This window comes from Nannospalax galili, unplaced genomic scaffold (genome assembly GCF_000622305.1).
Source record: "Nannospalax galili isolate Female #2095 unplaced genomic scaffold, S.galili_v1.0 scaffold611, whole genome shotgun sequence".
Lineage (NCBI taxonomy): Eukaryota > Metazoa > Chordata > Mammalia > Rodentia > Spalacidae > Nannospalax > Nannospalax galili.
This window is the reverse complement of record NW_008330486.1, coordinates 2,579,163-2,591,662: the sequence shown is the minus strand read 5'-3', so window position 1 is coordinate 2,591,662 and position 12,500 is coordinate 2,579,163. Positions and strand designations below refer to the sequence as shown.

Here is a 12,500-nt window from a genome sequence, read left to right as displayed (position 1 = left end):
GATCATTTGAAACTGGAATTACTGACAGTTGTTAGCTGTCATGCAGGTGATGGGAACCAAACCGGAATCCTCTACAAGAGCAGCCAGTGCTCTTAACCACAGACTCATCTCTCCAGCCCCTGTTTTATTTTGGTTTTGAGACAGGGTCTCACTATGTAGCCTTGGCTGTCCAGGAACTTACTGTGTAGACCAGGCTGGTCTGAAATTCACATAGAAATATCTGCCTCTGCCTACTGAGTGTTGAAATTAAAGGCCTGAACCACTATGCCTGGCATAGTTTCTCTTGTATTTTTCTTTCTTTCTTTTTTCTGTCCTTGAACTCATAGAATCTTCCTGCCTCAGTCTTTTGGGTTCTAGGATTTAAGGCATATATTACCATGCCCAGCCAGAAGGGATTTTTAAAGCAGAGATTATAATAAACATCCCAGAAGAGGCGATAGTTTTCATGTGTATAACATTTAAACACCAAAACAAAAAAAGATATCTCTATATATAGATATATAGATATATATATGGTCTGAACTCCATATGTAGTCAAAATTGGCTTTAAATTCCTGATCCTCCTGCCTCCACCTCCCCAAAACTGAGATTACAGGTATGTACAATCATACTTCATGTATACAGTGCTAGGAACAGAACCCAGGGCTTCGGGTATGCTGGGCAAGTATTCCACCAACTGAGCCACACCCCAGCCCCAAAGCTACCTAATCTGCTTATTTGTCTATCGCTCCCCAACAAGGTATAAACACAAAGGTCAATCTATTCAGGGAATGTGATTAGTAGATTAATAGAATATTACTATTAGAACTCATGGCCAGTGTTCAAACAACTCACTTTCCTTTTTCCTTCAACCAGTCTGGATTCTTTTCTTCTTCTTTTAAATCACAAAATTCAGGAATATCAGTATTCATTGCTCTTCGTGCCTCAGCTTGTTTACACAGCCACTAAAATGAGAAAGTATCTTAGGAAGGCCACTGTGTACATGCTTAGTGTAACTGTGTGTGATGGTCAGTGTAAGAGTGTGTGGTGGTTAGTGTAACTGTGTGTGATGGTCAGTATTAACTCTGTGTGATAGTTAGTGTTAATTGTGTCTGGTGGTCAATATAACTGTGTGTAATGGTCAGTTATAACTGTGTGAGATGGCAGTGTAACTGTGTGTGATGGTCAGTGTTTTCTGTATGTGATGGTCAGTGTTAACCGTCAAGCATCTGGAATCACCCGGGAGAGAAGCCTTTGGGCATTATCCTGATTACTGTTAGTTGATGTGGAAAATCCATGTTTTTGGTTTTTTTTTTTTGGTTTTTTTATCTTTTTTTGAGACAGGGTCTCCCTGTAGTCACAGCTAGCCTGGATTCACTATGGAGACCAGGCTGGCCTCCAACTCAGAGAGATCCACCTGCCTTCTGCCTCCCAGTGCTGGGATATGAGTATATGAGTATATGAGTATTTTTCCTGCATGTATGTATGTGCACCACATGGGTGCAGTGCCCAGAGAGCCAGAAGAGGGTTTTAGATCCCCTGGAACTAGAGTTACAGACAGGTAAGAGCTGCCGTGTCAGGGCTGGAAACTGAATCCTGGTCCTCTGCAAAGGCAGCCAGTGCTCTTAACTCCTGAGCCATCTCTCCAGCCCCAGGGAAAACCCATCTTAACTGTGGGTGGGACTATTCCCTGGGCAGAGGATCTTAGGCTATATAAGTGGGTATGGGCTGCTGAGCCACAACATGCATGCATTTATTGCACTCTTTTTCCGACTGAGGACAGAATGTGACAGTTGTCTCCCGCTCCTGCTGCCCTGACCTCCCGTGATGATAGACTGGTTCCATGAACTCTCTGTGAACCAAAATAAACCCTTTCTCCTTAAAGTTGCTGTGTGAGAGTATTTTATCACATCAGCAGGAAAAGAAACTAAGATATTGTCTTTTTCTATTTTGTGCTGCTATACAAATACCCTAGGCTTGGTACTTTATGAAGAAAAGAGGTTTATTTTGCTCATAGTTTTGGAGCAAAGTCCAAAACTGGATGACTCTACCTGGGCAGTTTCTGTTGTTAGCCTTTTGGCTCTGTCATAGCATGGAGGCATCATGTAGCTGGAGCATGTGGGAAGGAGGGAAGGATGGAAGGAGGGAGGGGAGAGAGAGAGAGAGAGAGGGAGAGAATCCTATATAGCAAGACAGGAAAGTAAAAAATGGGAAAAGGGCCAGTCTTTCTCATTTATAACAACCTACTCTGGTGGGTCTCCACTGTAACACAATGAGGTGGTGGCACCTTCAGAAGATGGGGTCTAGTGGAAGGAAGTTGGCCCACTGAGGGGTGAAATTGAAAGGGATATTAGGACCCTGGCCCCTTCTTTTAGCATCTTGGTTGCTATGAGGTGAATGGATTTTCTCCTCTCTGACAGTGTGCCTTGTTCCAGGTCCAAAAGCAACAGGGCCTACCAACTACAGACTGAAGTCTCTGAGAGCTGAGACAGGTAAGCCCTTCCTCTTTATAAGTTGATTTTCTCAGGTACTTTGTCACAGTAATGGAAAGCCAGAATATACAGGGCAAACCATATTCCAACCACAGCAGACATAAAGGTCTCATTGAAAACGAATTATTATTGTGTGTATATGATATGTGTGTATGCATATGACATGTGGGGATGCATATATACCATAGTGCATGTGTGTAGAGGCCAGAGGACAACTTGGTTTATTTTAGCTCACAGTTCATGGTTCCATCTATCATGATGGGAAGGTCAGGGCAACAGCATGATGCAGCTGTTTACATTGTTAGCAGTCAGAAAGAAAAAGGAGGGGCTGGAGAGATGGCTTAGCACTGGCTGCTCTTGCAGAGGACTTGAGTTTGGTTCCCAGCACCCACATGGTGGCTAACAGCCATCAGTAACTCCAGTTTCATGGAAAAAGATAGCCTCTTTTAGCCTCTACTGGTATTGCATGCATGGGTGAATTTATATACATGCCAGGAAAACACTCATCCACATAAACTAAAAATAAGTAAATTAAAACCTTTTTTTTGTCTTTTTTGAGACAGGGTCTCCTTGTAGCCCCAGCTGTCCTGGAACTCAGTATGTAAACCAGGCTGGCCTTGAACTCACAGAGATCTGCTTGCCTCTGCCTCCCGAGTGCTGGGATTAAAGGCGTGTGCCACCACGTCTGGCATAATTAAAACATTTTTTTAAATAAGATAAAGTAACAAAGAAAACTAAGTTTATAAATTGTTGTTATATCTTAAGGGACCTCATTCATTTATTTAACTTTATGATTGAGAGAGTAATTCATACCTTGCAGTAAAAAATTAATAATAATATGCTTATGTAACTAAAGAAGCCATATTTGACATCCAGGGCTCAGATGTTAATAAATGAAAGAGGTATTTCAACTCTAAAATATCATAATGTTATAGAGGCTGGAGACAAAATTCAATGGCAGAGTGCTTGCCAAGCAAACAGGCTCATTTCAATCCTTAATGCCACACCACAAAAACAAATTTAAAAGAAAAAGCAAAAAGACTGAGAGCTAGAGATATAGCTCAGTTGTTAGAGTGCATTTGGTAGAGTACATGCTTAGCATGTACCAAATCTTTGGTTCAGTCCCCAGCACCACATAAAACCAAACTACGTGGTAGTCCTGTAATCCCAGCACTCAGGAGACCAAAGTAGAAGAATCACAAGTTCAAGGACAGCTTGGGATACACAGTGAGTTTCAGGCTAGCTGGAGCTACATGGTGAAACACTGTCTCAAAACAAAAATCTAAAATTAAACACACACACACACACACACACACACACACACACACACTTGGAGCTGGAGAGATGGCTCAGTGGTTAAGAACACTGGCTGCTTTTGCAGAGGACCCAGGTTCAGTTCCCAGCTCCCACATGGCTGCTAACAACTGTCTGTAACTCCAGTTCCAGGGGATCCATCACCTCTCTTCTGGCTTCTGCAGATATTGCACAACATGGATGCACTTACATACATGCAGGCAGTACACTCATACACATAAAAATCATAAATAAAATAAATAAACATGAACAACAACAAAGAAAGCCAAAGCCAGTAGTGATTTCAACAGGTACAATAAAGTCAAGGCATTTCCTTGGTGGTAATGAAACTAAAGCAAGTCCATCTACCTCCTCCTCTTCAGCTACTTGTGACTCTCGAAGAGCAGTTGGGAACACTCGAGGAGTAAAGCTGATCTTAATACTGCCGACGGAGCGAGGAGCAGGAATGCTGTCATCCTCAGAAAATATGTTTTCCGAATTTCTCCCTTCAAAAACAGTGGTAGCACACAAGTCATTCCTCATTTCATTAACAGGTTGACCAGGTTGACTTTTCTTTCTTTCTTTCTTTTTTTTTTTTTTTTTTTTTTTTTTTTTTTGAGACAGGGTCTCCCTGTAGCCCCAGCTGACCTAGAACTTGCTATACAGACCAGGCTGGCATCGATCTCACAGAGATCCACGGGCCTCTACTTTCTGAGTGCTTAATTCTAAAATCTTAAATGAATAAACCAAAGACAGGATTAGAAAGATGAATCAGAGGGTAAAATTTGCCATGCAAGCCTGGCAACCTGAGTTCAATCCCTGAGACTCATATAAAAGTGGAAAGAAGAGAACTGACTCCACAAAGTTGTTCTCTGACAGTTACATGTGTGGCATGACACCTGTGTATGGGGCTGGAGATGGTTCAGTGTTAAGAACACTGGCTGTTCTTGCAGAAGACCCGGGTTCGAATCCCAGCACCCACATGACAGTTAACAACTGTCCATAATTCCAGTTCCAGAGGATCCGACGGCTTCTTCTGACCTCTGTGGGCATTGCACGACATGAATGCACTTACCTACATGCAGGCAATACATACATACAAATAAAAATAATAAATTTTAAAAATGGCAAAAATTTTTTTTTTCAAGAAAAGGTTCAGATTAATAATATCCTTGAGGGAAAATTTCTTACATACAAGCAAGAAAAAATAAAGCATCTTCGGCTACACAGGGAGTTTGAGGACAGCCTGAAGTGCAGGATACCGTTTCAAACAAACAAAACATAAAACAGATGGGCCCATGCTATAATAATCCCAGTCCTTGGAAGATGGAAACAGGAAGTTGAGGAGCTTAAGGCCATTCTGGGCTATAGGAGACCCTGCCTCAAAACAAACAAAAAAGAAGGTAAATTAGTTCATTGTCATTATAGACACCAATTACCTGGCTCTTTCTTCGACACCACCCTTCCATTTAATGAGTTTCACGAGATTCACGCAGTGTCCACTCTTTATTTATCTTGTTGTGTCTACTTTATATGAGGAGTGTACAACATGTACAAAAACACTTAGAGGGTGATGCAGTCAGTGAGCCAGGCATGGTGCCACATGCCTGTAATTCCGACATCTGTGGCCAGAGGATCACAAGTTCCATGATGCTCAGAGATACACAACACCACCCTGTCTCATTGCCCCCATAACCCAAAAAAGGTGGGTTTTTTTTTTTTTTGTGTGTGTGTTTTTGAGATAGGGCCTCCCTGTAGCCCCAGCTGGCCTGGAACTCACTATGTAGGCCAGGCTGGCCTTGAACTCACAGGGATCCACCAGCTTCTGCCTCCTGAGTGCTGGGATTAAAGGCATGTGCTACCACTCTCGGCCCCCAAAAAGGTTTTATCTTATGTCTTCCTATTGCAATGCTTATTCTACCCACTAGAACATAACTGATGACTGCAAACAGATTTATAAAAAGACAAAGGACCAAAGCACCATCTATCCCAACAGGACTCTGTCCCGAACACCATCATTCTACCTTGTGGGGGACGATGGCTGGATGCTGAGCTTCTAGTAAAACTTTTAGGTTTTGCTTTTTCTCTTTCTTCTTTAGCTTGCTTCTGCTGACATTTCTCTTTTCTCTGGATTCTTTTCTGCTCTTCAGCTTCTCTTTGACACTTTTTCCAGACTTCCAATTCTTTAGTTGCTTTCCTTCGTTCATTTTCTTTCATATCTTCTATTTTTTTCCTCTCTTCTTCTTCAATCTGTAAAAGTTGTAATTACCAAGTCCTTTAAAATATATAAAAAGTGGGGCTGGAGAGATGGCTCAGTGGTTAAGAGCACTGACTGCTCTTGCAGAGGACCTGGGTTTGATTCCCAGCACCCACATGGCAGCTACGAACCATCCTTAACTCCAGTTCCAGGGGAATCTGAAGCCCTCCTCTGATCTTCGCAGCATTGCACAACACGGGTGCACTCACATACATGCAGGCAATACACTCATACACATAAAATAAAAATAATAAAAAAATATAAAAAGCAACATTTCTATTGTGTGTGGCATGTGTGATATGTGAATGCATGTATATGTGTATGTGTTCAGAGATTGCATATATATATTGCATATGTATGTTTGTGGCATGTGTGATGAATGTGTATGGTATATGTGTTTGTGTATGTTTATATGCCTGGCAGTGTATATGCATTTGTGATATATGTGTATGAAGTATATAGGTGTATAGTGTGTATACATATATATGTTCATGTGAGTGCCTGTACCCTGGGATAATAGCCATGTCCCACCATACCAGGTTTTAATTTACATTGAAACAGTGGATGTGGAGTGGCTCTAGAATCTATTCATCTGTGTGTCCTCTCAAAGATGAGTTATTAGTAACTCTAAGCCACTAAGCTGGGGGTTTGCTAGTCTATGCGTTTACTGCTGTCCTTACCTCCTACGGGTCCACATGTTGGAGGCATAGCACCTAGTAGGGTGGCATGTGAAGTGGTGGGACCGTTAAGAGGTCAGTGGCCTCAAGACTAGGGGTGCAGCTCAGTAGCACAGATTTGCCTTGCATGTGGGACAACTAGGCTTTGACTCCTCAATACTGAAAAAAAAAAAAGATTAGTACAGCCAAATGGGCTGTCCTGACTGAGAGAGTTCCAATGGTAGTCTGACACATTTTTTTTATTTTGTTTTATGTTATGTGTATAAGTGTTTTGCCTGCATGTATGTAAGTATACCACATATGTGCAATGCCCATGGAGGTCACTAGAGGCCATCAGATTCCCTGGAACCAGAGTAACCAATCATTGTTAGCCACTATGTGGATGCTGGGAACTAAACCCAGGTCCTTCGTAAGAGCAGCAAGTACTCTTAACCATGAAACCATCCTCTCTAGCCCCAATGATGTTAAGTTCAGACTGACCTCAAAATCAAGATCCTCCTGCCTCAGCCTCCCGAGTGCTCCTGGCATTACATACATGTGCTACTAATTGGGTCAGTTTTGTCTTTTGTTTTGTAACTTCACAGCTTCGTAGCTTCGTAGCTTCATAGCTTTGGCTGGCCTGGAACTTGTGAAGTAGACCAGGATGGCCTCATAATCATAGACATCTGCCTGCCTCTGCAAGGATTAAAGGCATGTGCCACCATGCCCAGCAAAACACTACACTTCTAACACATTGTCTCCAACATGACCCAAGGTTGTCGGGCAGCATGCACTGGCATTGTGTATATGTACTGTGCAAAAGCAAACACAGAACAAAGTGCCCATATTGTGGGTTCACAACCAAGGCTGTAGTGAGCTTTGTGTAATCCAACACAGGTGAGCACTACCAGAAACACCTTAGGTTCATTACATGTTTGATTTTGATTTTGAACTAATTTTTGGTCATTTCCCATTAGAAATCTTTTACTGTTGTCAATTTTTTATATTTACTTTTTAAAATGTGTGCCCATGTGCACACACATGTGTCACTTGTATATAGGTGTATACAGGTCAGAGGACAACTTGTGGGAGTCTCCTTCCACCAGGTGGGTTCTAGGAACTCGACGCAGGTTGTTAGGCTTGGCCACAAGCATCCTTACCTGCTGAGCCATTTGCAGGCTCTACTGGTGCCACATTTTTCCCAGTCCCACTTTCTCACATTTAGTTAGTGACTCCATATGGGGTCAAGAGGCTTTGGCCTTAGGAAAAAACAGAACAAAATAAGCTGTGGTCTATAGACCATAGAAAGTCCTGTAACCAAATGCTGAGAGAGGACTGTGACTGGAACTAATTCTCTCTCTCTCTCTCTCTCTCTCTGTCTCTCTCTCTCTCTCTCTCTCTCTGTGTGTGTGTGTGTGTTTATCACTCGGACCTGCGTGTGTGTGTGTGTGTGTGTGTGTGTGTGTGTGTGTGTGTTTAGTACTAGGACCTGAACCCAGGCTTCAAGCATACTAGGCAAGTACTCTACTATTGAACTGTACCCTCATGGACTTGAGCTCATTCTGTAGCTCAGGCAGGGCTTGAACTAGCGATCCTCCTGGTTCACCCTCCTGAGGAGCCGGGCAGCACGGGTCACCAGGCCTGGCTGACCCAATCATCTTTCCACGGCTCATCGCTCTCTCCTTCAACGAGTGCCTCGCCAGTCTGCAGCTTACCTTCATCATGACACTCAATGCGTATCTCTGATCCTCCCGCTTGGCTGCAGCCGCTGCTTCTGTAGTCTCTTTTGCTCTCTCTTGTGCTTGCAAAATAGATTTTTCTCTTATTGTCCGCATCATCTCTTTGTCAACTAAAGCATAAGGAATAATACTAAATCAGGACTGGGACAAATTTATTTTATTGAGGAGAAAAATGATTTAACATACTAGTTCAGGATGAGATTTCTTTCAGGATGAGATTTCTTTTGACCCAATTTCATAAGAAGTCAAAAATTTTTTTTTGCTTTTGAGATAGCATCTCACTGTAGCCCGGGATGGTTTCACACTTGAGATCTTCCTGCCTCGGGAACCTGAGAGCTGAGATTACAGGCCAGCATCACCTGGAGGGGCCACAACACCCAGAGGAAAAACATTTGGGAGTTTTGGTGTGACTTTTGTTTTGTTTTTTTCTAGCAGTATTTTATTAATATTTTAAGTTAACATACAAAGCAATGGACTTCATCATGCCCTCTACCTGCATGTTATACTTTGTTGTTACTCCTCTCCCTACTACCCCTTTTCATCCCTGTCACCCCTCCAGCTGCTTCTCTTTCTTCCCTCTATCCCCCTTCAGTTTTGTTTTTTTGGGTTTTTTTGTTTTTTATTTTGAGACAGGGTCTCCTTGTAGCTCCAGGTGGCCTAGAACTTGCTGTGTAGACCAGGCTGGCCTCGAACTCACAAAGATCCACCTGCCTCTGCCTCCTGAGTGCTGGAATTAAAGGCGTGTACCACCATGCCCAGCCGTTGTTTGTTTTTTCAACATATTTTGTTTATTATTTTTATTTTATGTGTATGAGTGCATTGTTTGCGTGTATGAGTCCACACGTGTTGTGCAGTGCACACAGAGGTCAGAAGAGGGTGTGGGATTCCCCTGGAACTGGAGTTTAGGATGGTTTGTAGCTGCCATGTGGGTGTTGAGAATCAAACCCAGGTCCTCTGCAAATGCTCTTAACCGCTGAGCCATCTCTCCAGCCCTGTTGTTGTTTTTGAGACAAGGTCTCATGTAGCACAGGCTGGTGATCCTCCTGCCTCAGCTTCACCTGTGCTTGAAATACACCCAACTCAGGTGAACAGCTTTCAATAGAGAACTTACCACCTGATACACAAAGGGTCTCCCACATGATTGGTTCTTTTTTATATAAAGTGAAGAGAATCATGTCATTCCCAATCTTGGCTTTGCTGTTGGCATCATCTATGGGAGCGTAGAGAAAAGCCTCAAATAAAAATGGAGGAAAGTTGACCTGTTCAGAAGGGAGAAGGCAGATACTAAGTTAGTTACACATATTAAAGGTACTGCTGTTTTAAAAAAAAGTTTGTTGGGCAGGGCACGATGGCACATGCCTGTAATGCCAGCATTTGAGAGGCAGAGGCAGGCAGATCTCTGTGAGTCTGAATTCAGCCTGTAGAAACCCTGTCTTTAAAAAAAAAAAAGTATGTTGGGCTGGAGAGATGGCTCAGTGGTTAAGGGCACTGACTGCTCTTACAGAGGACCTGGGTTCGATTCCCAGCATCCACATGGCAGCTATGAACCGTCCTTAACTCCAGTTCCAGGGGCTCCAAAGCAGCATTGCATGACATGGGTGCACTCACATACATGCAGGCAATACACTCATACACATAAAAATAATGAAATTTTTTTAAAAAAAAACTATGTTGGGGCGGGGGGGGGTTAGTTCTGGCATGATGGCACATGCTTGTAATTGCAGCACTCAGGAGGATCAGAAGTTCAAGGACATCCTCAACTATATGGTGAGTTTAAAGCCAGCCTGGTCTACATCAGACTCCATCTCAAAAGGTACAGTTATCTCAAAGGTCAACAAAAATTAATTCTAGGTAATAAAATTTAGCAAAGTATATGGGGGGAGGTCTATGAAAGAAGTAATGATAAAGGTGATTTCTGACCCAATGTCTCTATAGATGACAGGTCACTTATAGGAGGTTCTTTTTTGTTGTTGTTTTATAGGTTTTTTTTTTTTTTTTACATTATGTGTATGCATGTTTGTGTGTGGGTATGTGCACATGAGTACAGGTGTGTTTGGCTGGAGTTACAGATGGTTGTAAGACACCCAACGAGAATGCTGGGAACTGAAATCAGGTCCTCTGCAAGAGCAGTATGTGCTCTTAACTACTGAGCCACCTCTCCAGCCCATTTTTTATTTTCTATTACATTTTATCTTGTATGTCTGTGTGTGTGCATGAACGTGCCACGGTGCATATGCGATGGTCAGAGGACAGCTTGAGGTAGGTAGTGCTCTCCTTCCACTACGTGCGTCCTAGGGGTCAAATTCAAGCCGGCAGACTTGGCAACAGGTGCTTTACCTGCTGAGCCATCTCGCTCATCCCAGATTCATTTGTTAAAACAGAATTTTAAATTGAGTGGTGCATCCCTATAATCCCAACACTTGGACGTCCGCGCCCACCTTCAGGTAACTTTCCGTGCAGAACACGTCGGCATCTCGAGCGCACACGCCCCGCAGGGGCAGCGACAGAAGGACGGCAGCCGGGGTCTGCTGCCAGCTGATCTCGCCCACCTGCACCGGCATCGCGGAGCGGGACAGCCTGGCGCTGTGCGGCCGCCCTGTTGCTAGGGAATCGTGGAGAAGGACGCTGCGCGGCCCTTCCGGGTCAGGGGCCCGGCGGCTTCCCAGCATGCCCTGGGCTCCCAGAGGGCTCGGTCTGCGTTGGCCGTGGAGCGTCTGTTAGGGCGGTTGCTCGCTTGTCTGTTGGCCTGAGAAAATGGCCAGAGAAGTGGAGCAGGCTACGTCTGCAAGAGAACGGCAGCCTGGGGATACGGCTCCGCTGGCCTAGCTTGGGGAAGTTGGGGAGAGGAGGGGCTCGGGGCCTTAGGATGCAGTGGGATTCGGGCTGGCATAGCTAGACTGTACACCCCCATCACAGGTGTAACTCGTGTACCTGACCTTTGGTGTGTTTTGACCGCTTGTGGCGTAGTGTGGTGGCCTGAAGTCTCAGCACTTCGGGAGGCTGAGACAGGAGACTCCACTCGGTTATACCCTGGGATACACAAAACTGTCTCAAAGCAACGTTTGATGTACCTATTTGAGGACTGTCTCTGTCATGCATCCTGGGAGAACTGTGTCCACTTCTGTTCTTCTCCAAGCCTGCAAAAGCTCTTAGAGTTCACCCCAAAGCTTGAGTCCTGGAAACAGGTCACTTATAGGAGGTTCTTTTTTGTTGTTGTTTTATAGACTCCGTGGCTTACAAATACTTTGCTATAACTCAATAGTAGGATATGGATTTACCCTAAAAATTTTTGCAGTGCCTTAAGAACACGTTGAATTTGAGCGGTGCAGAGAAACCTGCAGGTCGTGCAGCTTAAGCCGGTGTATTTAAGGAGTCTGAGCCACGTACACTTGAAGCCACTGTCAGTGGCAGAACTGAGTGAAATCCTGCTCCAACTCATTCCGAGTGTTCTTTCCCCACACTATTTAATGTTGACTTAGTTTCTAAATGACTGGAGTATGATATGAACAGTAAATCTAGTTAAGTACCAGAAAAGATATTTGCACATAGGGATTTGGATTTTTAATTTTGTTTTTACTTTTTTTTTTTTGTCTTTTTGAGACAAGGCCTCTCTGTAGCCCCAGCTGTCCTTGAACGGGTTATGTATGTAGACCAGGCTGGCCTTGAACTCACAGAGTCCGCTTGCCTCTGCCTCCCGAGTGCTGGGATTAAAGGCATGCGCCACCACACCCGGCTGTTTTTCCTTTTGGAGAGCATTTACACAAAGTTTAAAGCTTCCACAAAATTCATTGCAGAAAGTTTAGAAGCAGTACACTAGAGGGAAATATCTTTTTCCCAATTGATGAAAAGTTTATCACGACAAGTTTCTGGCCCTTTTGAATGCTGGGAGCCATCTTAGACTGCTTTAGTCCCTCTGATCTGAAAAAGCTATGGATCCCACAGACTGGCTCCATGTTCTTTTTTTTTTTTTTTTTACTTTTTATTTTTATTCCAAAGAATGAAAAATTTTAACACATTTTTTCCAGAAATAACTTGAAGCAGGTTACATAAAAATATATATGCAATGAAGTTTGAGGGGGCGTAT

General features: G+C 43.5%; 1 protein-coding gene across 3 annotated transcripts in view; it reads right to left on the bottom strand.

Moving 5' to 3' along the window:
• Positions 1-11,116, bottom strand: part of Dnaaf4 (dynein axonemal assembly factor 4) — a 20,009-nt gene extending 8,893 nt beyond the window's left edge. The window contains exons 1-6 of one of the 3 annotated variants that reach the window (XR_003851846.1): positions 10,855-11,101; positions 9,528-9,675; positions 8,393-8,526; positions 5,789-6,014; positions 4,134-4,270; positions 835-944 (exon numbers count right to left, since the gene is read on the bottom strand). Coding sequence is in view for 2 of the 3 variants with exons in the window: in XM_008847684.3 (XP_008845906.2) it covers positions 835-944; positions 4,134-4,270; positions 5,789-6,014; positions 8,393-8,526; positions 9,528-9,675; positions 10,855-11,085 (986 nt within the window). In the remaining variant the exon portion in view is untranslated. Of the gene's footprint in view, positions 1-834; positions 945-4,133; positions 4,271-5,788; positions 6,015-8,392; positions 8,527-9,527; positions 9,676-10,854 lie in introns of all 3 variants that reach the window. The other 2 variants (XM_008847684.3, XM_008847693.3) reach the window with 2 other exon arrangements.
• Between the last annotated feature and the right edge of the window lie 1,384 nt (positions 11,117-12,500).